We start from the raw sequence: 21,666 nt of genomic DNA, 5'->3' as shown, positions 1-21,666 counted from the left end.
TGTAGGCTTTATTATTACTCAATATTGGTCAACAGATCAGGAGATGACACCCCTGCAGAGACAGTCTGTACCTATAGTTTTCAACAAAAGGCAGTTCTGCTACGCAGGGCTTTGGGGAAGCACCAGGTAGTTGGCAGTTGGTAGTGGTGGTGGGGGTGGGCAGTGGGAGGTGGAATGTGGGCAAGAGACTTTATTGTGGTTTGCACAGGAAGGAACAGGAGCGGCAAGGTGGCTAGGTTTAGGACTAGCTGGTTTGAATAAGTTCAGCACTGAATAATTTCTAGGTGTAGGGCTGTTCTAAACTGTCTAGCACCCCTGGCCCTGGGGGGACTAAAGTGACAGAAAGATTAGTCCTCAGTGTAAACACCTCATTGAGAAAGGCTTGAGATGTAGGGTCAGGATTGTCTGGTTCACCTGGAAAGGCAGGATCACAAATGAGTCATTGATTGTCTCCAGGAATTGGCTAAGATCAGGAGGGGCAGTCTTTCTAGCCATCAAGGCCCCAAGATGTCTAAAGAACAGAAATATCTCGTTAAGATGCTGTCAGATTATTCCACAGCACTTGACCAACACGCTATGTCCTTGCTAATGTATTCTTGTACTGGTTATTATCTGTCTAATTAGAACGCTGGACAGGAGCATCTTTTGTGTCTGTTGCTTAATCCCAGCATCCACAACAGCAGATGATGTCCAATCTAGGTGTACTGAAAGAAAGAAGTTCCCTTCCTGCATGACTTGTTTATGTCCTCTGCCCATTTTTCTACTAAAATGCCATATATTTTTGTTGATTTGTAAGAATACTTTGACTAGTACAAAAATTAAAAGTAGCTCAATTACACCGTTTACAAATATTTTTTCTGTTTCCTGTTACTTTTAAAATTGCTTCTAGCCATTAAGAAGATTTTGTGTCTTAGTTTCATGTGGGCAACAGTATTATTTTTCCTATGGTTTCTGAGTTTAATGTCAAATGTAGAAAGGTTTTTGCAACTCAGTATGACATTACTGAGTATTATATTACTTGTTAGTTTACAATTAGATCTTTGATACATCTAGAATTTACTCTGTGTGGAAGTAGAGCTTCCTTCCTCCTTCCCCCTCCCCCCAGTTTCTAACACTGTTTATTAAACAATATACATTCCCCACTGGCCTGAAATATTTCCATTAGTATATACCAACGGTGTGTGTTCTTATAAGTGCATACATGTGTAAGTGGCAGGGTCTATTTCTGAGTGATCGCTTCTGTCCTTACTTGTCTTCCACCAGTACTACATATTACCTAAGTCACTAATTACAGAGCTCTTTTCTATCAGTGTGAAATAGGCCAGCCACATTCTATTACCAGATTGTTGAATGTGGTTTCGCTTTATAACTGAATCAAACAGCTGTATCAAAACACAGAAACATCTGTGAAGGAAATAAACTTTCCAATATGTGAAACTAGGCAGGTGCTTTGTTAATAATAGAGTTTTTTGTTAATATGGGAAAATAGTTCAACTACTTCATCTAAATAACTTTAGCTCTTTAAAAAATAAGCATAATAGAACTGCTAGATTGATACCATCTCCCTCTGGAATCAAAGGCGACACTACTAAACTATTTCAGTTGTAGAGGCAAAAGTGAGTTAGACAGGGAGGCCAGAGGTGGCTCCGTAGCTACAGAGGGATCAGTGCCGCTTTCCCTCATTATTACTGCAATTTCTAAATTTGGGCCCACAGAAAATAAATGTTGGGTTGGTTATGAAAGGCTTCCTTCCCTCCTCTTCATTCTATTCATAGAATAGACACTACATATACTGCATATTAAAGTAGAGAGAAACTATGCCAGATACCTAACCCTTTTGTCCAGAGTCTTTCCCCTTCCCCTCTCTGGTGCCGAGTCACACTGCTGTGAGACTATCTTCCGACGAGTTCATTTCTCAGCTTCTAATACTCTGCTGTTCCCTGCATCATCTCAATTTCTGGAAGGCCCTACCTACCTTGTCACCACTATTTCAAGCTGCCTTAAGAACTGGGGGAGAGACTAGAGGCTTGGCCATCCATGTGAGCATCTCTTTACAAAACATAAGTATTAGCGTGTGGTCAGTAGGATATCTGACTTAAGTTGACTTCAATAACAGGCCCTGAGATATTAAGAGTCAACATACTGTTCGAGATAGTGCTCAACACAATGAGTGTTCTTGTGTAGTTTTGCTTATTGCAAAGTTTGAGCAAAGCTAGCAGGTTCACGTGGACATCAAAGAGCACTAACCAGTTGCAGGTGCACAAGACCAGTACTCAGAAGAGACGGCGGTGCTCCTACCAGGGCCAAACCGCAAACCGATCTAAATCTCTATCGCTCTTGTGGCCTTGGTGAGTTCTCAGGACATCAGTGTCTCCTTCACTTTCCGTAAAACCTTCAATGAAATTGTGAGCCTTGAATCAGAATGAATATAGAAATGAACCTAACAAAATGTAAACTTCAGTTTTCTACTTAATAAAGTGAATATAAAGATGAGTTGTAAATAGTAGGCTCAGTTCCAAGCAATTCCTTATACCTACAGTTTTATGAGGAAATGACTTGATCCTCTTAACTGAGTGTCTCTTGAAATGTATTTTAAATTTTAGAGAAGGAGTGAGAGAGAAGCAAAACCTCTTTATGAAGCCGGCTGCCAAACTGCCAGAAAGAGAAATCGCTTATTAAAGAGTATACTTTGTTTAGTTAATGAGTATACTTAACCAATTAATAGAGATTGAGCTTGGTTTGAAAGGGGAAGGGTGAGTAGGAGGAGGAATTGGGTGACTTATTAGAGTTGGTTGCCAGGGAAACCTCCTAAGTGAAAAATACAGTCACCCAGCAGAGCGGTCATAATCCCTCTCAGTTTAATCCAAGGTGTAGACAGCAGCCAGGCAATGTCCTGGAACTGCAAGCACCCTGCCTGAAGCATTAGCCAGGACTGCTGAGCTGGAAACATAATGCTTCTTTTCTCAGAAGCATTAACTGTCTTTTAAAAAATCCAAAGAATATAGCTCGTTACAGAGCTATCTAAGGATAAGCTGACGCTATAAGGATCTTGGAAATTAAAGAAATTGTAGACACTTGGAGGATCTACACCTCACTAAGTAAGGGCCTAAAGGACTCAGGATGCATTTTCGACTCAAACCTGGCAGGGAAAAACCTGCCAATGTTGTCATACGACCATAATCTTCAGCCACCAAAATCTATAGAACTGTCCATAACTCTTTAAATCCTTTTCCTCATCATTAGTCCTCTTTGAGAAGGTAGATCAAGGTAATAATTAGTGATTCATTTGTAGTTATCCTTTTGTTAATGTTTGCATTTATATTACATATTGGTCAACAAGAGTGTATCAATATATGATGGCATTCTTCTTTTCTACTACCTATCCTCTGACTTTTATTTATTCTTACTTCAATCAATACTGTTTTAGCAGGAGAGCAGCTCTGTGTGCCGACACCCACTATGATCCCCCCCATCCATCCAAGCACAGCTCTGCCCACTGGCCTACACAGTGGGGTTCAGTCAGGAGCCAGGGGAGATGCAAACCTGGCAGGAACGAACAGCCGCAAAGGGCTACTCTGGGAAGGAGAGCACATGTGTGTCACACTGGCATTTTTAAGCTTACAAAATAAAATTAGAACATTCAGAGGCTGGAGTACAGTAATAATGTCATTCACCTTAACCCCCTGATGGTTTTCATCAAGTCCATTTCTGGTGAGCAGGAATTCTTTGTTTCCAAGTAATTTTAGCATCCAGAGCAGACCCTTTGCATGTAAGGTCACACTCAAAGTCTGTGGATCTCAAAAACTGAAACAGGATTGCTGGGTTGCCAGCCAGGCTGCATGGAGACCGGGGGTGGTGGGTGGGGTAGCCAGCACCCTGCCAGGCTGCACGGGCTCCAATCGGAAGGCCCACTCACCCACCCAGCCCTCTGGAGCCAGGAGTGGCCTTCACTTGAGCTGACCACTCTCCTGTTTGCACCATGGTCAACACTGCTTCCTCTTCTATGCCCTTTGGTTCAGCCAATCCTAGGCTCTGCAGACACAGGCCTTGGGCTTCATTTAGTGATTTGATCATGAGAATATGTAATTTTATTAGGCCCTAACCACCATTCATGATCATCCATCAACCATTTCACATTACAATGAAATTAGAAGCTCATAAATTCACAAAGATTCCACAATCATAGATTAAAGTCTTAATGGACATCAAACAGCCGTTATAATCTAATACAAATGCAAAAACCAGCTGGGAAAGAACAGATGTGGAAATTTCTGGCACATAATTTGGGGGCGCAACACAGGAGGCAGTGTGTTCAAAGGCTCTTTGTCAAAACATGATGCATAATATTTCTGCCCAACACAGAATCAATAAATCAACAAGAACCGCTGATCTTGAATCAACACAAATTGTTCAGTGAGATAATTAAAGACCCAAACCATTAGGGCCTGAGTATGAAGACTGATATAAAAAATGAGTCTGTTCTGAAAATGCACCCCATCAGACCTTTTCCCATTTCGAGTCTGAAATTACACACGGATGTAACTTCCTCACTCTCTCAATCATGGCTCCACAGAGAACTACTTAGGGTCTGATTATGCTGGAAAAATGAAATTTTTCTGTCATATTGACAACTGATTCTCACTGCAGTGAGAATTATTGGTGGTGGCAAAATAATTACTATTTGACGTTGGTAATGAAAAATCCAGGCCTTCAAAGGAACCAAAGGTTGCTAAAGTCCAGGTGAGTGATTTTACAATGAAATCTTAGAGTCTTAGGAATAAATACAGATGTGGCCTCTTAAAATTTTTTAAAATACAGTAAAAATGAAAATGCATGTAGTATAAAAGGTTCAAAAGCAAAAAAGCCTTCTTCCTGCTCTAAATTTCCATTTTTACTCCATGAATCAGCCCCTAGCAATTTTATAAATAATCCCCCCAAAACTTTACACACACATACGTGTCTTTATAATCAAATCTTTTTAAAAAGAGTACATTCTGGCCCTCCCTGGTGGCGCAGCGGGTTAAAGCACTGCACTGAGAATCTAAAGCCGCTTCCTCATGGGTTCGATTCCCGCCTGTCCCGGAGGTGACCACATGGTGTGGCAGACCTCTCCTGACCCGCCCGCTGCTCCCCTCAGCAGTGTACTTCGTCGATCTGCCTGTTCTGTTCCCCACTCTGTCTCTGGTGAGGCCTCTCGCTGCCCCTGAGCCTCTGGCCTGTACCCCAGTTCTGTATGCACGAATAAATAAATCTTTAAAAAAAAAAAAAAAAGAGTACATTCTACATAGTGCTACGCTACACTTCAGCATCATTTCTTGGCACCATCCCTTATCGGTACATACAGCCTCACCTGGGGCACAATATGTCCATGTGTGTACAGGGTATAAATGCTATCATTTTTAATGTGTAACAAATCTGTTAACTTCTAGCAGGGCTAGATGAGTAGTAAGACACCTGAGAAGCACTGGAAGCACAGCCTCTGTGGAAGTACTGCTGCTCCAATTTGCAGTTACCACTTCATGGCCTCATTATTGCCAGCATGGCTCTACTTCAGAGTGGGAGCAGAACAGGCAGAGCAACTGCAATACACTGTTGAGGGGAGCAGCGGGCCAGACAGGAGAGGTCTGCCGCGCCATGTGGGTCAGCTCCCTGGCCGGGGCTTAAATGAGCTGCAGTGGCTAACATTTAGTGCAGTGGCACCGAAGTGCCTCATAGTGCTGCGCTCACCCTGTTGCACCGCCAGGGAGGGCCCTAGCCAGTCCATTTGTAAGAGTTAAATGAACTGTTGAAGTTAATGTAACATTTGACTTTTATTTAGAAACTTACAAATTCTATCATCTTGATAGCCTCTAAAAAGAATTTTTTTTGAATAACTGCTTTTAACAATGAAATGAAATCCAAAACACAAAATGATCTATATCTATATATGTTGGTTTTTTTTTAAACTTCATTCTGTTGGTTGTCTAAACATCAGAAAATAATATAAGCAGAATAATTTACTCATTACCTGTTTACATGGCTTAGTCAATTTTTATTCATCTCATTTTCTAAATCCATAGCTTCAGAATTCATTTTTCCCAGGGCTAACTCTTTGAGCTTTTCTAAGATTGCCTATAACCATCCTTAAAGTTGTCTTCTAGGGTGACTATGTTTAAAATTGTGAATATTTTTATTTCACTTCTCTTTTGACAATATTTTTGATGTAGAAAATATTCTTCTACAAGTGCTGCAACATCTGGAAATTCAGTGCAAATCTTGCAAAATGGACCAATTCTTAACTGCATTTTTTAATCAAAATATATAAATATTTCAGCCCAAATATTTTCTTACAGGTACTGTCATTTTGTAACTGTTTCCCAACAAATGCTACCTTTCTTTGACCAATACTTGTAAAAGACAAACTCTGTGAAATAAATTATCTCTATTAAAGGTTCTTAAAAAGATTTATTTATTCATGCACACAAGAGCTAGGGTGTAGGTGTGGAGTATGAGAGCACCCACCAGAGAAGGGGGGTGCATAACAAGTAGATGTTATGCTAAGGGGAGCGGCGGGCAAGACAGGAGAGGTCTGCTGTGCCACGTGGGTCAGCTTGTTGGCTGGGGATTGAACTCGTGCTACAAACAGCTTGACAGCGCTGAGACTCAACTCTTTGTGCCACCAGTGAGGCCCCTATTAATGATTTTCTTAATGTTTCTCCAAATTTGGATGCTGCAAGTAATTGGCCTTCCCAATTTTATTCCCTTGTAGTACAGTTACAAAATTATCCAATTAAAAATAGGTGTTCCACAAAGACACCACCCACAGATAGTTATTCCAAAGCACAGTTACAGAATTTCAAAACTAACTTCTATATATCATCACTTCAGTTGCTCAGTTTTTCCCTCTATTTTGTAGGGATGTACTTCAAGTTTTGTTTGCAATCATTGCAATTTGCAGAAAAACCTTCAAATTTGGGGCACTTAACTTTCTAACTACTTTAGTTAACTATTTCCTGCTTTTGAACAGAAATCTGGAATATTTATTTACAAATAAGTTGTAAAGGAATACCATTTGATGCCATTTTGGTATACTTAAATTGATTTAAAAGTTCATCCCTCAGAGGCTACCGAGTTCAGATGCCCAATTAACAAGTAGCTTTGGAAGAACAATAAGTGTTGGAATAAATGGAAAATAAGAGAATGGAAGCAGAATCTAACCAGGATCAAGGGAAAGGACATCTGAGATGTGCCGCACACTGGGTTGAGATGGAAGAGCATTGAACTCTCAGCAGCTCCAGGCCTCCTGGCAGGACCCAGCAGGACCCAGCAGCCCTGAGAAGGAGCAGAGGGTGGAGGCAGAGGCACTGATTGACACCAAGTTCTGCATCTGAATGTGGATGCAGCAGGCAAAGGAGGGAGGCAGGGGGAATAGTGACTGTGAAGGTAATCAAAGGCACCAGGCAGGATGCAGAAGCCAGACTTCTCAGTAATGTCAAAGAACAGGCAAGAAATAACAAAACTGAGGGGTTGTTGTGACTTCAGTTAAGAATCACAGAGTGGTAAGACTGAGATTACAGAGCCACTCTGGGGGACACCGTTGTAGACAGTGGCCTGGGGATGGGGAGTGTTGCAGGAGAGGAACAGCTTTTCTTTTTTTCTCTTGTCGAGAGGAAAAAATCTTGAAATAAATGGAAATCAAAGCACAGCATATCAATTTATGGGATGCAGTAAAAGCAGCGCTGAGAGGAAAATTCACAGTTGTAATGTTTATGTTAAAAGAGATCTCCAAAATATGACTGTGTATTGGCAACTTCATATAGTTGAACCTAGTAAAACTGGTTCATGACTGTGTTGGACATTGGCTTTTTCTTACTAGCTCTCTCAGTCTTATAATTCAGTAGGTTTCCCAGTGGCAGGAAGAGGGAAGGCAAGTTAAAATAATTATTTTGGGATTACAACTGAGATGGAAAAATGCACAAAATGATCTAAATATAAGCTTACATTATTTAAAAAAATAAAATGAGGGCCCTCCCTGGTGGTGCAGCAGGTTAAAGCACAGCACCGAGAAACTAAAGCCGCCTCTGCATGAGTTCGATTCCCGCCTGCCCCGGAGGTGGCAGACCTCTCCTGACCCGCCCGCTGCTCCCCTCAGCAGTGTACTTCATGGATCTGCCTGTTCTGCTCCCCACTCTGTCCCTGGTGAAGCTTCTCAGCACCCCTGCACCTCTGGCCCGTACCCCAGTTCTAGATGCATAAATCTTAAAAAAAAATAAAATAAAGAAATTATAGTTTTAAAAAAAAATTACCTTGAAGGATGACAAAAGAGCAGTAGCAGCCATAAGTAGCTAGTCTGCCTCTGTTAGCATCTCTAGTCTTATCTCCCAGAAAGGTGTTACACTGACCCCCACTCCTGCCCATTAGCCATCTCCCACAGAAAACTCTGAAAGGTGGATCCCAGAAGACTCCCCCCCCCCACACACATACTGAAACACCAGTGACCAAACCCTTTATAGACAAAACCCCTCACACAGCAGAAGCTCCTAAAGTGGATCCCCCAATACTAAACCTCTTACAAAGTGGATCCTTAATAAGCTGGACAACCCCACAAACTGAAACCTTCATAAACTGAGCCCCCTGTAGACTAGATACGCAAAATGCAGAATTTCTCACAGACAAGATGTCCCCCAAGAATGAACCCCCTCAGATACCCAAGCTCCTCAACAAATCTCTCTGTACCAACATTATAGTCTGGAGCAGATCCTGCCAGCCCGGCCTTGCCCAGCAATCCATCAGGCTACATCCTAATCACTCTCCTCCCAAGGGTGCTGCCTCACCAGAGCGTCTAAGTTCTTAATTAGTTAGTATCTGCTGTAAACAAAGACAAGATTTTGGTAATTTATACGTGAATATATTAAGGTGTTACAGAAACACTTTTTTCTTCATTATTATGCTTGGCTACTTACAAAAGACATTCTATTGGGAGTAATAATGTGTATTATAATTAAAACTGTTTCTGGGAACACTTTGTATGAATTATGAATACAGTACCCACATGAAACTAACACTGGCATCCCCCACAGACAGGGCTGTTCAAACAGCTCCATGTACAAGCCAATGAAGTAGATAAACCATATTTTCTATTGGAAGCTGCATGTATTTTCATGTCTTGGACTACTCAGGGATCAAATTATTAGTCTTGAAAGAAAGTGTGTTTAATCATTAGTTTTCCAAGCTCAGCAAGTAACTAGTTATACATATCTTAATGCCATCTTGTAATAAAGAACACTGCCACAATCCAACGCACTCACTCACTCCTTCATTAATGTAAAGTATTCAAGAAATGTGATTAACTGCTACGAATGAACTGAAGTCGCGTCAGTGATTTTCTGTGGTGTTACTCAGGAAACATTTCCCCCACACCTCCACAAACCACTACAAAGCACAGGGCATTGTCTAGTTCTCTCTGCTTTTAAAATAGTCATTGAAGTAATAAGTACGATTTTTTTCCTAGAATATGTCACGAGTGTTATATTAAACTGACTAGCAATACATACTCCTCGTTATTCATTGACTTGGAAAAGTGACTGGCCTTTCTGTTCATATAAAATCGGGATAAAGGCGTAAGTGTCCTGAAAGAGTAAATGAGTGAATAAATAAATGTTAAGCATTATCCCTTTTATATGTAATCAAAATAAATATTTATTTAATGCCCACCATAGTGCACACACACCGCTCTAGCAGGCCACAGAGTAGGGATAAGTTATAAGATGGTCACACGTACTATAGGGAAGGGGCAGAGGAGTATGTTATGGCAGAAGGTGGTGGGGAGTTGCTACTTCATACAAAGGAATTGTGGAATTTCACAATCAAAAGGCGGCAGTTGGCAGACATTCTGATATTTCTTTCATTCCATCATAGTATGAAGATATCTAAGGAAAAATGTTGCAAGCAGGCAGAATAGCAGAAACAAAAGCCCATGGGGTGCAGACTTGACCCACTGCTGAACAGCAGGGGATTCAGTTCTACTGCAGCGAGATGAAATCGGACCAAGGCTGTAGCTCAGAGCTGATGAGCAGTGGCTGGATTCTCCAGCTAGTCTCAAGGTGTGACCACAGGATTCGCCAATGGATGGAATTAAGCAAGTGCAGGAGACAAAGATGAGTCAAAGGTGACTCTGAAGTTTTAGCCTGCACAACTGGAAGAATGGCCTTGCCATTTGCTAAGAGGAGATAGCCAGCAGGAGAAACAGATTTTGTAGAAAGCTCTGGTGTTGATTCTTGGATCTGTGAGTGAGGCTTACTACATAGCCAAGTGGAACTGCTGAGCAGACAGTTGGAATTACCCATATATAGCCATGTAAGTCTTACTGAAAATATGATATAATCTAGTAGGGAATATAATCTCTTCCATTAAAAAAATGTTATTCTGATGTGTCTTTTAAATTTTATCAGCTTGAAATATACTCTAATATAGATATAAAAGAAAAGGAGCTGAGAGTGTGTCCTTTATTATTGCCAAATATGTGAGCTGATATCCCACAAGCAAACTCACTGGAGAAATAAAAGCTAAAACAACTAACTTTTATCTATAACTTATCTCACAGTCATAGTGACTTGACACAATGTAAAGAATGTTCCAAAAAATAGCATTCTGAGGAAAAAAAAACATTTGTCCAAAAATCCAAATAAATTTAAATATAGAACTCTATAAACAATCAAGTCTCTTTTGCTGCAGCCACACAAGAACAAATACCCTACAGTACTCAGAATCGAAATAGCAATTAGCTAAGTAATAAAATTAGGGTGCTGAGCCTCCCCTATTATCTCAGCACATCGTAGCGAAGATGATGTTGCCTAGGAAACCAAGGACCTCCCAGGCACAAATATTGTGAAATAGAGTCCCCTTGCACGTTGTGTTTGAGATCCTCCCCAAGTATTTAGAAACTGAGTGCTTCCTAAACTATTAGGAAAAAAAAAAACCTCAAAAACTCACTTTCCACTGACCCAGACAGAAAAAGTAAGGGGACCCAGGGCCAGAAACTATTGAGACTTGCCAACAAAAATAATGTGAGAGCCAAAATAATCCTCAAACCAAAGATTTCTCCAGTATTATATTCTGATATGTCAATGACTTTCTATCATTGCTTTCTCTTCCTTTCTTTGCCACCACATTTTAATAATCCCACTGATTTAGAGCATCAGTGGGAGAGAGGAACGAATGAGAGGTCAATTTAAAATTTCAAAATATTTTAAAGAAATAGAGTCATGGCACTGGAATAGACTGAATGTCAAGCTATCAAAGATGTACCAAATAGAATTCCTTTGGGAATCAACCAAAATTAATGGAAATTACAGATGACATGACTATTTCCATAGACGATGCTAAGAAATTCATAAAACAACAACTAGAACTAATAAGTAACCTTAATAGGTTTATAAGTTAAAACTCAAAATCCAATTGTACTTTTTATAATAACAATGAACCACTGGAAATTGAAATATAAATCAATTTACAATAGGATCAAATAAGTATTTCAGAACAAAGTCAACAAAGATATGGAAAAACAACATTCTGAAAAGTCTAAAACATTACTGGGAAAAATTAAAGTTTTTCTCAAATAAATGGAGAAACCAATCATGTGTATGGATTGAAAGGTTTAGTTTTTTTTTAAGTTGTTAATTGTTCCCAAATTGATACAGTGATTCAATATAATTGCAAACAAAATTCCACTGCATTTTTGGGAAAAAGCATGGGCTGTTTCTAAAATTCATACAAAAATGCAAGTAATCTAGAATAGCCAAAACAATTTTTAAAAGAATAACAAAATCGGCTCTCCCTGGTGGCGCAGCGGGTTAAAGCACAGCACTGAGAATCTAAAGCCGCTTCCTCATGAGTTCGATTCCCGCCTGCCCCGGAGGTGACCACATGGCGTGGCAGACCTCTCCTGACCCGCCCGCTGCTCCCCTCAGCAGTGTATTTCGTTGATCTGCCTGTTCTGCACTCCACTCTGTCTCTGGTGAATTCTCTCACCCTCCACATCTCTGGCCTGTATCCCAGTTCTGTATGCACAAATAAAATAAAAAATCTTTAAAAAAAAAAAAAAGAATAACAAAATCAGAGGACTTAAATTACCTAATTTCAAGTTACTAAAAAGCTACAGTAAGACAGTGTGGTACTGACAAAGGGCAGACACATAGAGCAATGCATTAGAATAAAGAAATAAATCCAAACATATATGGTCAATTGATTTTGAGAGACTAACTGCTAAAGCAATTAACTGGGTGGGTGGGGGTCGGGAGTGGGGAGTGGGTGGTAGTCTTCTCAACAATGGTGCTAAAAACTGGACATCTCTATGAAAACAAAGCATATTATCATCACACCATACATAAAAATTAACTTGAAATTCATCTTGAGATAGAACTAGATAGAAAAGACTAAAACCAAAACACATCTAGAAGAAAAAAGTTGTAACTTGAAATAGGGAAAGACTTCTCATCCTGGACTTAAAAAGAACAAACCATAAAAGAAATAGCTAAGTTGAACTTTTCATCACCACCAAAATTTTTCCTATCCAAAGATATCATTAAGAATTAGGTGTTTTTTTACATGTGACACCAAAAGAATAAGCAACAGTAGAAAAAAATCAACTACTAGACTATGTCAACATTAAAAACTTTGGTCCTGCAAATGATACCATCAAGAAAACAAAAAAAGATAGCCCACAGAATAAAAGAAAATATTTGCAAATTATGTGTTTTACATGGGACTTTATATAGAATGTGTAAAGAAGTTCTACAACTAAAAACTAAAAGAAAAATGATAGAATTAAAAAAAAAAGGTCTACCATTTGAACAGATTCTTCTCCAAAGGAGACATACAAGTGGCCAGTAAGCACATGAAAAGGTGAAAAACATCATTAGTCATAAAGAAGTGTGACTCATAGCACAATGAGATGCCACTTCACATTCACAAGGATGATTATCAACAAAAAGACAGACAAATCGAGTACTGAAGACATTGTAGAGACGCTGGAATCTTTACATGGGCTCTTGGGACAGTGTAGAGTGCCATCACTTTGGAACACAGCTAGGAGTGCTAGACACACAGTTACCACTAGGGCCACAATTCATTCATAGGCATCTGCCCTGGAGAAATGTCCACACAAAAACGTGTACATGAATGTACTTGGCATTAATTATTCATAATAGCCAAGAAGTGGGAATACTCTAGACTCCCATCAATTGATCAATGGATAAAATGTGGTATATCCACCTAATGAAATATTATTTGACAATAAAAATAAACAAAGTACGGGCATAAGCTACATGGATAAATCTTGGAAACATTAAGCTCAATGAGAAAACCTAGTCACAAAAGCCCACAGAGTTGCATGTGATTCCATTTACTTGAAATGTCTAAACAGGCAATTTATTAGGGGCAGCAAGTAAGTGGTTAGGGACAGAAGAAATGTGAGTGACTGCTATATCTGGGCTTTTGTAGGGAGGGAGTATATTCAAAAATTGGATTGTGTAATGCATAATCCAGTGACTATCATAAAAATCACTAAATTGTATACTTTAATGTGATGACAGGTATAGTATATGATTTCTAAAAAGGCACCATTTAGAAAATAAACTACAGAATGAGAGAAAATATTCATTTTACATATATTTGACAAGTGACAGGATATATAAAGAGCACTTCCAATCCCATACCATGAGAAATGATTTAGTAAAATTAAAAGCCAAAGATGGGATCAGATAATTGACTCAAGAAAATATACAAATGACCCATGAGGACATAAAATGATAATGTATCATAGGACATAATGATGATGAACACCATTATAATCATCAGGGAAACTACAAGAAGACACTATCCCACACCCATTAAAATGACCCAAATTGAATGTGTATTTTGTGTTGGCAAGAATGGAAAGCAAAGAGAACTGAAGTAAACTGAAGTAAAATGGTAAAATGACTCTGGAAAATTGTTTGGCATATTCTTTAAAAAATAGCATATTACCTACCCTATGTAGCATTCATTCCACTGCTAGGTTTTACTCTGTCTCACACAGGTTCATACATGAATACTCACTGCAGCCTTCTTCATAACAGCCCCTTAATTGGAAACAACTGAAATGCCGACCAATAGCTAAGTGAATAAATGTGGACTATCTGTGACAGGGCTCACTCTTGGGCAATGAGAAGGAGGGAACATCTGACCCACACTTAAAACATGGATAAATGCCCGAAATTACGTGAAAGATGTCATCCACAGAAGTATACTGACTGCACGATTCCATTTGTATGCTGCTGTGGAAAGTGCAAAATAATTTCTACTGATTGAAAGTGGACTAGGTTGCTTGGGGTCAGGACTTGGAAAAGAATCTTGAGAAGTGATGGACATTTTCTGATCATGATCTCAGGAGCTGTCTCCTAAATACGATTCTCTTACACTCATCACTGAATTACTTAGCTTACATGGGTGCAGGTAATCCTAGGTGAATTATACTTCAATGAAGTTGATTTTTAAAAATGTAAAGAATACCCATGAAAAACAGTACATAACTGAAAAACTTTTAATTTACATATCCAACCTGTGTAAATAGGACTTCTAAAATGCTTCATGGTGCTGAAGTATTAGAAACATCACCTCTAGGTCTGAATTCTATGATTTATTTGCCTTAAAAACCTCATATAGAGCCCACCTAGAGCTTAAATGCAGTCTAACTCCTCTCCATGTTAATGTAATTCTAAATGAGTCTGGTCTAAATTGAAGAGGTTTTATCATAGTTCCAACAGGGGGGAGGGGCAAGCTGAGACGGAACACACATGGGGGGGGCAGCTGTGTGGGCAGCTGGGCTTCCAGGCTGCTTCTAAGGCTCATTCTGCTCCAAATACTGCTATGCTCATTTTCATGTTGAACTGCTGTTACATAAATTTCTGCTGATACGTATAAGGTCAAGTTGCCTAGGAAAGTAGAATTTAAATTTACTTGAACTTGACTCATAAAATTTGAGACCATCTGCAGAGACATACTGATAAAATGACAGGGTTGTCCATAGAGAAACCAGCTAGGAAGAGACAGAGCTGAGATTCATAAGTCTGATGCACGTTAAGCTGAGTTATTATTAAGCTAGAATTCCAATATACTAAAGCAAATGACTACATCGAGTTTTGGATTCAACAATTAAGTTTTTTTTTTTTTTTTTGCAGTACCAATTCAAAGCTCACACTAAGGACACTATGGGAGCAGAATATGCCGCTCCCAAAACATGCTGTTTATCATGTTGCTAGTTTGCATTAGATACTTGAACGGCAGCTGGTACAAAAAGGGCAGTGACCCTCCACTGTCCAGTCACCTGAAAGCTGGAGATAAATCTCCCATGTGAAATGCCCTTCCTATACCAAGAAGTTAGAGACAGCCTTAATGCCACAGACAGAGAATTTGGAACCTAGTTATGTTTCATTGATTTACTGCCCCAAGTCCAAAACCCTTTGCCATGTCAATTCTTCATAAACTAAATTGCCTGTCTAAAGGGTGTAAAAGCTGCCTGTTTTTGGTCACCTTCTTGAGCTTCATATATTTATAGAGCTCTAGTACATGTAAGATTAAAATTGTTTTTCTCCTATTAATCTGACTTCAGTCAATTTAATTAATGCCAGCCGCCAGACCTAGTAGGAAAGAAGCAGAAATTTGTTTCTTACAGCACTGACAATATGTGGGACTTTTGTCACCAATGTGCTATATTCTTCTTGCACAGCACCAAATTTCCACAGATTTTGGTGGGAAAGAAATTCACCCATGTTTTTAGGAGTAGATGCTCCATCATGAGCTTCTGGGGAGTACCTCAGAATTGGGGAGGGTTATACTGCTCTCCAGGAAGAACCAGGAGTGCAGCAAAATGTAAAACACCCGGAGTAACGAGAAACTAGGGAAGGCGGCAGTCAGTCGCTGGGGCTTCACCTGGAGCCATGTAATCAGAACTGCTCACGCCCATCTCATCACTGACAATGACACACACATGCTCAAAACACTGGCCACCCGGGACAATCACTTGACAGGGGAAAGCCATCTACAAGATTTACACTTGGCCTGTACAAACAGATCACAACCAACTGAAAATACTGCCAAGACAATGAAAGATTAAGCATATTGAGGAACACACACTTGCTGTGAGCTGGTAGACTAATTCCATCCTACATTAAAAAAAACACATTTATAATAAACAAACCCTAGAAACATGACTGTAGAACTGAGGCTACCAGCGTGGGGTACAGTGGAGGACTCTGAGTGTTCTGATGGGGGCGGGGGGGGAGTGAGATATAACGCATCTGAAGGGGCAAACTAAAACGCATGCAGTATCGTAAACTAATGCTACCTCCATAAAAATAATACAATTTTAAAAATACACACTTACGTCTCTTCCTACATACTCAGCTTTCTTATTTCTTCCCTCCTCTGGCCTCTCCAGGGAAAGGCAGAACTGATCTAACAGGGGTGACAATGTCATGGGCCCCCTTCTGTTGTACTTCTCTTATGCCTGGCTTGAATTCCAGTTCAGTCAGTGTGCATTTATCTGCCAGCCAAAGAGTAAAAGGGGAAGAAAGAAGCAGGCTGCTGCCATCTGCACCCTCCCCCAGTGTCCCTAGAAAAGAAGACAAGGGTGGGAGTTGCTGTGAGAGACAGGACCAATGTGTACTGCACATGGGCTCACTGCATCGTTTTCAGGAAACAATCTTGGGCCCTCATATATTAGAAAGCAAAAGAGACAACACCCATGAGGCTCCTGCATCAGGTGCATCGCACGGCACTGGGAGCGCTAGACTTCTCGTCCTAGCCCAGGGGCTGCAGGCTAGCGCAGGGGCAGGCTGCAGACTGCGCTGTCTTCCAATGGACACAGGAGGTTCCTGCTGTCTGACCCCGCCCTCTACATTAGTGCAGTTTTCCTCCTGGCCCTTCAGGCATCTGAGCTTGTAACCCCTGGCCGACACTCATTAGCTAAGCACAGTACTTACAGTTGCATGACCAGGTACAAGTGGTTTGGGCTCTCGTAAATGTCTTCCAGGGCAACAATGTTTTCATGCTTAATCCTGAAAGAAAAGAAGCATACACACAGAACAGTAAGCACAACTAGTCATGGAAACTGAAACCACTACTATTATCACAGAAAGCTCTAAGACAGAAGCCCAACTCTTCAATGTATATTTAAGAGTCTTCACAAGCTTGTCTCCAAGTTAGCTCCAGATCCACTTCCAGTATCCTCCTCCATGCCCTCCATCCCCAAGGCTCCATCCCCTGTAATAACAGTACACGGATTAACTACTGTTGCTCATGTATGGTCTGGTTGCATGGATTCCTTCGAAAGGCACCAGTGGGTCAGACTGTCAAAACCCTATTATTTGGAGGACCCAAATCAAGTGGCTGAGCCCCACGCTGAATGTGATTGCTCCATCTTACGCAGTTTTCAAATGGCCATCCCAGAGAGGGTTGACCCTACCACACGAGAGGCTGCAGGGGACAGTTCACTGTCATGTTCACGTCTCTAGTGTGGGCAGACGAAAATCAGGTGGATGCCCCTCACTGGGGTTGACACCACGAGGCTCAATTCAGTGCCCTAAGGGAACTAAATAGTGCCACTCAAAGTGCAGTTCCCAGCAGGCAGCACCAGGAAGTCCTGGGTGCTGGTTAAAAATGTAATTCTGGGCCCTCCCTGGTGCTGCAATGCAGCCACTGCAGCACGAGTTTGATCCCCGGCTGGGGAGGTGACCCACACGGTGCGGCAGACCTCTTCTGACCTGCCCGCTGCTCCCCTCAGCAGTGTACTTGGTCGATCTGCCTGTTCTGCTCCCCATTCTGTCTCTGGTGAATCCTCTCACCCCAGCACCTCTGGCCTGTACCCAGTTCTGTATGCATGAATAAATAAATCTTTTAAAAGTATGTAATTCTTAGCTGTGTCCCTCATTCAGAACCATTCCTTTGGGGAGGGCCCAGGGAACTGCTGTGCACATAGCAGAACTGAAGAAATTCTGCTTTCAATCTGTGCTTCTCAGGCCTCAGGGCGCCCCTGCAGCACCTAGAGAAGGGAACACTGCACCCTGATTCTTTTTGTCCAGGGAGAGGCCATGTTTCTAGAAAGTTCCCAAGAGATGCTGATGCTGAGCTGCCGGCCTGGGGATCACGCTGAGCAGCACAGTCCTACACACCACGGAGAAGGAAACAGGCACGCTCTAGACCCCAGAACAACATGCTAAGAGTAGCATCTTTTCAGACCGTAAGGCCTGATCGTTATCTAAAGCACTGGCAAGGAGAATCATTCCATAATTCTATGAGTTAGTTAACTCTTTTTTCTTTTTTTTAAAGATTTATTTATTTATTCATACAGAACTGGGGTACAAGCCAGAGGCGCAGGGGTGGTGAGAGGCTTCATCAGAGAGTGGGGAGCAGAACATGCAGACTGACGAAATATGGGAGCAGCAGGCTGGTCAGGAGAGGTCTGCAAGCCTTTGATTGAAAAGGCTTTGGCTGATGAGTGATTAAAACCAAATATTTAATGAGCAGATTGTTGTGAACTCTTGAAAGCAGGGACTATGTCCTGCTGATTTTGTCTCCTCCTTTATACCTAGCATTGACGGCTTGATAAATGTTTGCTGAATGAATAGAAGGAACTGCCCTGAAACCGCAGGATGCATTATTTAGCTATTATATACAATGGAGGTAACTTTCCGACGTATGAGATGTCTTCCTTTTAAAAGAAGTGTATAAAGCAGAACAAATCAGTGTTATCTTCCCTTTGAGCAGATGAAAGAAGAGGCGAGTGATCCAAGAGTGGCAACACTTTTCTCTGATTGCAGTTCTTATTACTTAATACAGCACATTTGTAGGAGCTAAAACTATAGATTATACTAGGTTCACCTGATTCCAGTGCATAGAGCCTAATTGTTTGTTAGCAGTGGTCGCTATGACACCTGAACAAAAATAATACCAGCATTATATTCTTAGAACCAAATAAACCATGCCACTGAGGAAAAGGAGACTGATTTTGTCACTGCCAGGGCCCAAGATGTTTGTGGAATTACCATTATTGACTGGATACTTGAAAGAATATGACCACAAAAACGATATTGTGTGTGGATTTTTTCTTAGTAACTTTTAAAATTTTTCCCTTGGAATTAATCACACAGGCACAAATTTTCTCCAGTGAAGTAAATTTGGGAGTTTAGGGTTTAGACTTATTGGAGAATGACAGGAATATAGTTTATATGTAGGATTGCCAGAGAACATGCAGAACATCCAGTTTCACTTATTTATGGACAACTAATGAATACATTTTAGCACAAGTACCCCAAATATTGCAATGTTGTTTTTCTGAAATTCAAATGTTACTTAGCACCTTGCATTTTCATGTGCTAAGTCTGGTTACGTCAGTTACCTGCAGCACAGTCAATGAGCCTCCAAACTGGGCTTAGGAAATTGTACCTGTAGTCCTAGAACTCTGTGGAGGTTGGGTCAAGAAGGCTGTTTGAGCTTTGGAGGCCAGCCAGGGGCACCCAGGTCCAAGTACATACAAAGAGTCAACTGCGTGCAAAGCACCTGCCCGGCCAAAGGAGGTGACACCAATAAATTCAGAGTATAATCTCTTTTTTGGATGCAAGGGATAGAGAAATTAAAGTCTACTTACCCTGCCGAATCTTACATGCGTTAGCACAGTGGCTAGAATGATACTTCTACACACTATGCCTCTTAACTAGTGAATCAAGCAGTAGAAATGGGGTTTCTGCTATGTGCCTGAGAGAATATATAGACATGGTTTTGCTCTCAGAAAAACTTATCACTTAGATGGAGAGAAGCATGTAGAATTGAGGTGAGAATTGAAAGCCAAAAGTTTTGTAAAACTGCACTAAGAGAAAGCAAAGCCCTGTGGTGGTCAAGTTGCAATGGGTTTTTGAATAGACATACTTCCAAAATATCAAAGAAATTTTAAAGGAGTCTCTTAATACTATCTTAAGAAACGTGGTTTAATTAACTGGTAAATGTTAGTACATGATAGAAGAAAATTTCTGTCCTCGGCTGCTTTATTTCATTCTCAGACTTCTTAAAGTACACAAAAACTAAAGTGAAACTTCATTATTATTTAGGTACCTAGGGTGCCTTCACAAAATGCCACAGGAATATATACCACACACCCCTGGGCACTTACATGCATACACACTGCACGGGGTCTCACAAGAGCACCTCCCAGCCCTGTGTGGGCCTCACACAGGTGGGCAAGTCATACCCCACACACACGTTTTTATACCTATCCAAAATCAACCTCCTCAGAAATAGTAGTGACTCCTGGGAATACCAGAGAACATAATTATACCCTCTGCTCAAGCCCTGCAAATATCTGAGGGATACACTTAGTCTTCTCACCAACAGCCCTCCTACACCATGATTGGTGTCCCTCTCATCACATTATTGTCACTCCTATTTGTTCAGATATGGCAATCAGAAAACTGAAGTAATCATCCCAGTAAAAATACAGCATCAAAAACATGTTGTGAAATAATAGAGTAGTGCTATCAGCTATCATAAGCTGGATACTACATCTTTGTGAATAAATCACTGAAAGAAAACATACTAAGCTTAGGATAAAGTAAATAATTTTTTACCTAAACTTCTATCAAACAAGATCTTTCTTACCCGGGTGTGATCTTTTGAATGTAAATTTGTCACCATTAGCTTCATTAAATTCAATCTTTCTGGGTAACATGCAATGCTTCAAATGATCATGAATATTCTAAATTTTTATTTTCTTATTCATTGTAGTTACTATCCTTCCAAACTTTGGGCCACCTGCGTATCTGATTAGCACACATCCAATCCATACATCTTCATCCAAATCCCTAAAGTCTTAAATGGCCAGGTTATACATCAGCAGTCGACGGCTTTCCAAGTTCCTCTTAGGCAAAAACCCCGCCAGAGAATCTTGACATTAATTAGCTGGCTTCACTTCCTCTCAAGTTACAAACCCTTAAGTGCTGTCCTACCCCTAAGGAGACAATTCCCCTCTTTACTGAAATGACTACCTCAGTTTTCCATACCACAAAATACCACTTAAAAGGATGTTGGGAAGATATGTTCTCCCCATGGTGACTCCTAGCAACCATGACAGTCTTTACTATATAATCAAAAACCATCTGCTTAAACTATGGTTCCAGAATTGTGTTGCATATTGAAGTCAAACTTCCCAGCCCATACATCTCATATTCTACCTCTTTATATTTGGAGAAGTTGCCAACATCTCTCCTATTGCTTTCCCAAACTCTTGTGGTGAGTGTATCTCATCAGGGACCAACATCTACATCTACTAGTGAACAAACTTTGTACCACTCTCTAGGCCTACTTACATAGCTATATCACAAATACGAATTATCAGATGTTAATTATGTATTGAGCTATAAGGATGTTAATTATTTAATACAACTATTCAATGAAATTGATGATAGTTCTTCTAATTTTTTTAAAAGTAAAACAAGACACCAAGTGGTTAGTAGTTGGAATTTCTGAGATTCTAATGTCCAAACTCATCTTCAAGCATTTATGCTAAAAATTCGTAGTAACTGAGTTCTAATTAAAGTATCAATGTAATTTGTATAAAATTACAACCACTAAAATAATTTTTTTAAAGATTTTTATTTA

The 21,666-nt window shown here is 40.4% G+C and overlaps 1 protein-coding gene across 1 annotated transcript in view; it reads right to left on the bottom strand.

The window, feature by feature from the left end:
• The window catches only part of CAMK1D (calcium/calmodulin-dependent protein kinase ID), a 298,290-nt gene that overhangs the window by 89,955 nt on the left and 186,669 nt on the right, over positions 1 to 21,666 (bottom strand). The window contains exon 3 of the mRNA XM_012731262.1: positions 17,001 to 17,075. Coding sequence (XP_012586716.1) covers positions 17,001 to 17,075 — 75 coding nt within the window. The remainder of the gene's footprint in view (positions 1 to 17,000; positions 17,076 to 21,666) is intronic.

The sequence above is a fragment of the Condylura cristata genome, unplaced genomic scaffold (genome assembly GCF_000260355.1).
Source record: "Condylura cristata isolate star-nosed mole 26May11 unplaced genomic scaffold, ConCri1.0 scaffold00030, whole genome shotgun sequence".
Taxonomy (NCBI): domain Eukaryota; kingdom Metazoa; phylum Chordata; class Mammalia; order Eulipotyphla; family Talpidae; genus Condylura; species Condylura cristata.
This window is presented reverse-complemented; position numbering and strand designations above follow the sequence as displayed.